We start from the raw sequence: 7,017 nt of genomic DNA on the forward strand, positions 1-7,017 counted from the left end.
CGGACTGAAAATGTTGATTCAAGCTCAAGGGTCACCGAGCTGGACTTTGACATCAAAATATTGGTGCAGAGACTGCTTATTCAGTCATTTTGAAAACGTTTTATTGTCCTTTTAAAAACTTACATATATATAGGGTTAGGGCTAACCCTAACCCATATATATTGTGTCTGTAGTAGGCTAATAATACAATAATGTACAGATAAAAAAGTTACATTAAAATACAGAAAGTATCATAGGGGAGTAAACATTCTGCAGATAAATTTATTTGAGCTAATAACTACAGCACTGTGTTAGGATTAAATTAAGCCTCAACAATGAATTCAGTGAACTGACTTCATGGTCATTGAGGTGAGTTTGATTTCAAATGTAGTTCAGTAGTTGGACACTACATGGCGATGCAAGTTCTTTTCATCCTGGTAGAATAACTGAAGTTCCCCCCAAAGAAATCTCCAAGTAGGTTCCCTGCAAACTGCCCTGTTCTAAGAACCAACATATTTGGGTTATTGAAACAAGAATATCAGAACTTGTAAATTCTCTCCATTCTTGATAAATCAATGTATACAGCATGGCAAAAGACTGCATAAAAACGAGAAATCGTTTTAAAATCCCCACGGATTTAGCTTTCATTGGCGGATCTTGATTGGCCAGATGAGGATGGTGCATAGAGACGCAGCCGCTGCCAGGGCAACGCCACCGGTTACAATTACCATGACATCACGATAGAACCACACGCAGGCTGGGCAGCAAGTTTCTGTGCTGTGGAAAAAAATACACAGCACCATCATTACCTTGACTGGTATACATGTACAGGGTTTCCTGACATTCATGCTATATGGGACAGTTAAACTATGACACAAGAAAGACGGGGGAAGACAGAGACAGGGGAAGACATGCAGAGAATAGTCTGGGCCGGAACCCGAGCTGTGATTGGTCAGATTCTGGGCCGGAACCCGAGCTGTGATTGGTCAGATTCTGGGCCGGAACCCGAGCTGTGATTGGTCAGATTCTGGGCCGGAACCCGAGCTGTGATTGGTCAGATTCTGTCTCTCCACTCACCTACAGGGGTGCAAGCTTTGTATGATGATAACTCCCAGGCCGTTGGCTATCTTGTCCGTAAAGCTCATCGCTCCGTACACAAAGGCCCCGCTTTGCTAGCAAAACAGGACGGGAACGGGAATCAGATGGCTGAGCGGTTAGGGAGTCGGGCTATTAATCACAAGGTTTCTGGTTCGATTCCTGGTTGTGACAAATGATGTTGTGTCCTTGGGCAAGGCACTTCACCCTACTTGCCTCAGGGAAATGTCCCTGTACTTACTGTAAGTCGCTCTGGATAAGAGCGTCTGCTAAATGACTAAATGTAAATGTAAATGAACGTTCAGCTCAAAGGTCACGCGCGTCCAGCCACGGCGAGAAGCCACATCGTCACGGCGTTAGAACAATTTGGAAATATATATATATTTTTCGGCTCGTTCTCTCACCGTTTGGTGCCCGATGAGACGTGACGTCATGGAGAGCGACATGACCAGGACGGTGGCGGAGCCCACCCCCAGCAGCACCCCTGCCCCGTACACCTGCTGACCCATCTTCACGTCCACCAGGACCCAGTAGGAGAAGCCCGACACCAGCAGCAGGCCCAGGAAATACGTCATCTGAGGTCAGACGGCCACAGAGGTCATTTCGGTATACGGGCACAGCTCAGTGGTCAGTCACTCAGTGATCGCTCCCTGTGTCTGTAGTTTTCGATGACATTGTCTGCATGTGCACATAGGATAGCTGAACTTTCAGTAGGGAAGTCCCGGAAGTAGTTCAAAGTGATATATATAGTATAAGGGTAGCTGTCATGTGAAAGGGACCACAGAGTTCACACCATTACATGCCATCACAGAGAGAGAGAAAGCAGGACAGAGAGAGAAGAGAGCACAAGAGAGCGATACAGAGACTCACATTAATGCCTATGAGCTTGCTGACTGGTTTCATGACCAGCGAGCACACAAACCCACTGACGTACATAACCAGGGGGATGGTAGCAATGAAGTTCTGCAAAAGAAAAAGGAAGACAACACTTGCATGTTTCACAAACACAACTCTGTTCTGTTAAGAAAAAAACATTCCAAAACCACTCAAATGTCGTTTGAAGCGTTCCAGAGGGCCTACCTTGGGCAACAGCAGGGCGTTGGTCAGATACATAGACATGTAGGTTTGGGATAGGTTGACCATCAGCCTGGTGCACATGTACAGGAACGCAACCTGAAACCAACATGAACCAGAGAAACTGCTCGCCAACAGTTTGAACCACATGTCCACAAACTCGAGTGGCACTGTGTTTGTGTGTGAAACTGTGTCAAAGAGATCCACTGATGTGATATGATTTCCCTTTCCACTGCGTGAAAGTGTTCAGATCTAAAATGTGGGATAAAAATGTGTTTGCTCAGGAGGAAGCATATTTCTTCTTTTGTTGTAAGTTGTCAAATTCTGTGAAAGAAGCCTTCACAAGTATTCACTTTTAGGAAGTAGTTTTCTAATTCCAAACATTAGATTTCACAACAGTAAAACGTGGAAAAGCCAAACATTGTTATTTTTATGAAATTCTAGGGACCCCCCCCCCACACACACACACACACTCCTACAAGTCACAGGTAATTTGGAACCCAGAGAGTGACCTGGTAGAAGGCCGGTTCCTTGAACCAATGTTTCCACTGCAGCAGAGTCTGGGATGAGGAGGTCTCCTGGTTCAGAGAGAGGAGAGGCTGGCCCTCCTCCTCCCTGCCAGACTCCTCCTGGGCAGGGCCTGTCTCCCGGGTGCCCAGGTGGAAGACCAGAGAGAACACCACTCCGATAGCCAACACGATGAGGGACAGGTCCTTGGGAGAGAGAGAGACAGAGAGAGAGACAGAGAGAAACAGAGAGAGACCGAAAGAGACAGATGGAGAGAGAGAAAAACGAAGGAGTTGGAAATGAAGATGTAGAGAGAGAGAAGGAGCGGGAGGGTGAGAGGAGTGAAAGAGAGAACGTTGGAAATGAAGATGTAGAGAGAGAAATGGAAATTGAGATTTGGATAGAGAGAAAGAAAGAGAGCCCAAATTCTAATACATAGTACACACTATTTAACCTTCCACTGGTAACATTTCAACAGACCATTGGTAAGCACGTCGTATAGTTTACGGACACATTCGCTACCGAGTCATGTACTGGCAGCCCTGCTCTCCTACCCTGAATATGGGGATGTCGACAGGGCCCAGACTGTCGGAGATGAGAGGATTGTCAGTCTGCTGAGCCTGTAAGTGGAAGAGTAACCAGGCCACGGCGTACACGGTGATGTTGGCCACCACAGTGAACGCATACCTGCACAGACAGGACCAGGATGTGAGGTCAGGCCGCTCGGAACACCGGCATCTCCAGAGACAGTTTCAGAACATTTGCACCACGATTATGCTGAATGCCAGGATATGAAATGTGAGATTGATGTCATAAAGCCTCTGGAATTTAGGCTTTCAGTGGGTGCTTTCATTTCTGATTAAATTCCAAATATCCATATTAATTTGCTAATGAAACATTAAAGCCTGGTTTCAAGGCAAGGCAAACAACACATGAAACCTTGGCAATCATTTAGGCAGCTTAGAAACGTCCACTGCTCTCATTATGAAGGCTAAATCAGATTACTTCCTGAGCATAATTTCAAATGTAACATTCTGTTGAACATTTAGGGAGCTAAAACCTCACGACATGTTCCCAAATTACATCTGGTTCAGAAACTAATACAGATATTGTCCATACAGAGAAGTGCTGAATTACATTTGTTTGAAAAGACCTTCAGAGTTTAGATAAATCCAGTTATGCCATTCCAAACTTAATAATTTCCCTTCCAATTCCTTCCTATTAGTTCAACCAACCCCCTGAAACCATCGCATTGGTCAATCTGTTCAGGGAACTTTTACACCCGGCAACCCTTGAGTTAGCTCCCTTAACAATCCTGGACCAGTTAGGAACCATGGTAGAGAGACTGAGAGAGAGAGAGAGAGAGAGAGAGAGAGAGAGAGAGAGAGAGAGAGAGAGAGAGAGAGAGAGAGAGAGAGAGAGAGAGAGAGAGAGAGAGAGAGAGAGAGAGAGAGAGGGTGAGAGAGAGAGGGGAGGGCGAGGGACAGAGGGAGAGAGAGATTGGGGTGAGAAGGGAAAGAGTTCACCTGCAGGCGGTCAGCTCCACCTTGGCATGCTCACTGGACACCTGCTCTGGGATGAGCGAGAGATGGGAGATCTGGGTGGAGGCCCAGCCAAACTGGAAGATGATGATGAAGGGGATGAAATAGGTGAGACCCACCCAGCGTGGGGTGTTCTCGTCACAACCCAGGCATGGGTTGAAGATGAAGGGGAAGGAGACAAGCACGCTAAGGGTCCCTGGACGGAGTTGGCATGGAAGAACGGTTTTATTTTATCACCCTCAAATCTGTATTTTTGTTGTTGTGCAAGGTGTGACGGTATGGTAATGTGGGACAAATAATCTAAAGATTTGCGGTGCCACTAATGTAAAGTAGGTAGCATCAAACAAAATAAAAACGTTGCTTTCAATAAGACTACTTACCCACTAAATGCCATGTTTTTCTTTTGCCATAGGCTGCGCATCCTGGTGTTCGATCGGATTCGTATCCAACTAGGGGGGTGGAGAGCCCGTCCGCTATTTGACCCACCAGCAGCAAAAAACCTGCATAGGTGCTCGGGAAGCCCAGCACTGAGTGGTAGTAAACCAGTAAATAAGTAAACCACAAAGAGGCGCACAGATCGTTCAAAAAGTGTCCAACTGCGTAACTTAACCGCCTGGCGACCGGTAAAGATCGCTCCATACGCAACGGATCCGACATGGTAAAAAGTTACAAAACCCGTATTCCAGAATTACAGTCTGACATTGAAAATGATCACATCTGTAAATTGTGTGGCTGCAGTTCTGAGCGGAGTCAATCCCCAATATTGTCATCTTAATGGAAATGCTCCTAATAATGGGATAATTTCTATAAGAGAGGGGGGGGGGGCGGGGGGTGTTGCACACTTGAGGATTAGGCTACGTCAAGCTCTCTTGCCTCGTCAGCTGAATCGGTTTCCCAATGGGTCTCAAATGTTCAAACTTATTTCAAGCCTATTGCACTAATTGCGGTCGTTCCCTCAAAAATAAAACATTTGTGGGTGGCGGATGACTCAGATGTCACCCTGTCTCTCACAAAAATAGGACGATAATCAAAATACGTTGATGTTAAGGATTTTAAGCCGTTACTTTTACGGAGAGAGCTTCACGTGACATAATAGTAAATTCATTGACTGGAGATCAGAAGTAGGCAAGTGCAGTTGTTTGTTATAACGCTGGTTTCCTAAATGGTTTCTATAGCCCATTGCAAATGAGTGAGATAGGATATACGTTTCAACAGTAAATCCGTTGCCCGTATAGAGCTAGTTTCTTTCCCCCTTTCACTCGACAAAATTACAAATAGGCCTATTTTCAAGAAATCCCACATTGTTAACACTCATGTAACTAAATTGACTGTCGATTATCATAACCATTCATAAATTGTAGACTACATTTTGATGAGCTTTAGACTGTCTCAAACTCTAAAATTCATATGACGGTATCACGGTATGACATTTTATATGACCTTTATAATTCTATTATACTCAGGTAGGTACGGTTAAAAAACATGTATTGGCAACTCTTCCCCCACTTATTTCTTTTTTGGGAAACTTTACCACCCAAATTATTATTTGTTTAACTCATGATGTACACAGGTTCGACTTCGTTTTGTGACAAATTACATTTTGATTTCACAAGGATATGACTCATGTTCATAGGTCGGTATGTAGCCTATAAAATCGGCAACCGTCTGCGGCTACAAGCGACATAAAGACGACGTAATTGGTATCTTGTGCACTGCTATGATGACACCCCTTTGTTCCTGTTCTGTGGAGTTTTGGGGAAAACAGAAGTCTACTAATATACTGCACAGACGACAGGGCACCAAGTTGCCAGACATACATCTCATATTAGTCCAAGAGAAACAGAACATTACAATGTTCAAGCCAATATACACGGAACTACTGCACTTCAGCAGCAAAGAGACCCCAAATGATAAACATTGCGTGTCCAAAACAAGTACGGTGGCTTCTTCTGTCGGCATTCATTCATTTGTGAGAGATAACACCATAAAACGTTATGGCAGCTCTACATACCCAACTGATCGTTTAACTAAAAGTGAACAATGACCAAAAACATCCTGTCAACAGTGACTAGAACATGTTAAGAGTTTGCAATGCACACACACTTTCAAAGCCTCCCCTTGTCGGCGTGTGCGGATATCTTGATTGTCGTAGCTGAGGTGCGGGAGAGGGAGGTGGGTCTGACCGGGCCTGTGGCGGAGGCATCTACAGAGAGCCTCTCAACTGCCTTCTGATGACGTCACAGACAGTACAACACAGGAATCAGATGAGCAACACTCGGAACTGATCAGATAAAATCTCATTGCGGGACACTTGATCTTTAAACATTTTACTTGGAAAGGCACAAACTATGATTTCCTGGTAAATTATTTTGATGTAAGAAATAAAATTGAAAGACATATCCGGTTTCATGTAAATTGACAACATTTCGGCCATTACTCAGATATGAGCTTTGTGTAGGACTCTTCCTAAAATCAGTCTTTATTAAGTTGTTTTCTTGTTTGTTAATTTCAAACCTAGAATTCCACTGTATTTTTCTTCCAAAAGTGCAATAATAATAATAAGAGAGCTTAATATCTGTTTCTCTCAATCTTCCACAGTACCTGAGAACAGTGACTGTGCTACAAAGTCCACATCGACAGACAATAAGAAAGCCAGAGAGAGAAAAAAAAAAAGAATTCCAGAACACTACAACATAAAAGTAAAAGTTTGTTTTCAATCCAGGGAGTCAACTTCGAAAACTGAGGATTAAATTACAAAAAAAAAAGAAACAAAATACATAAAAATCCTCCAATTCTGCTTTAAATGAAATGCTTCCTGTTG

General features: G+C 44.0%; 1 protein-coding gene across 1 annotated transcript; it reads right to left on the minus strand.

Moving 5' to 3' along the window:
• Positions 1-137: 137 nt before the first annotated feature.
• Positions 138-4,853, minus strand: mfsd12b (major facilitator superfamily domain containing 12b). The gene is made up of 9 exons (XM_084692311.1): positions 4,577-4,853; positions 4,182-4,392; positions 3,210-3,342; positions 2,661-2,861; positions 2,155-2,247; positions 1,945-2,037; positions 1,479-1,649; positions 1,057-1,151; positions 138-756 (listed from the first exon to the last, which is right to left on the minus strand). The coding sequence occupies exons 1-9, from the start codon at positions 4,851-4,853 to the stop codon at positions 624-626; spliced, it is 1,407 nt and encodes a 468-aa protein (XP_084548437.1). The 3' UTR covers positions 138-623.
• Positions 4,854-7,017: the final 2,164 nt, after the last annotated feature.

The sequence above is a fragment of the Hypomesus nipponensis genome, chromosome 26 (assembly GCF_054491055.1).
Source record: "Hypomesus nipponensis isolate SF chromosome 26, ASM5449105v1, whole genome shotgun sequence".
NCBI classification, from domain to species: domain Eukaryota; kingdom Metazoa; phylum Chordata; class Actinopteri; order Osmeriformes; family Osmeridae; genus Hypomesus; species Hypomesus nipponensis.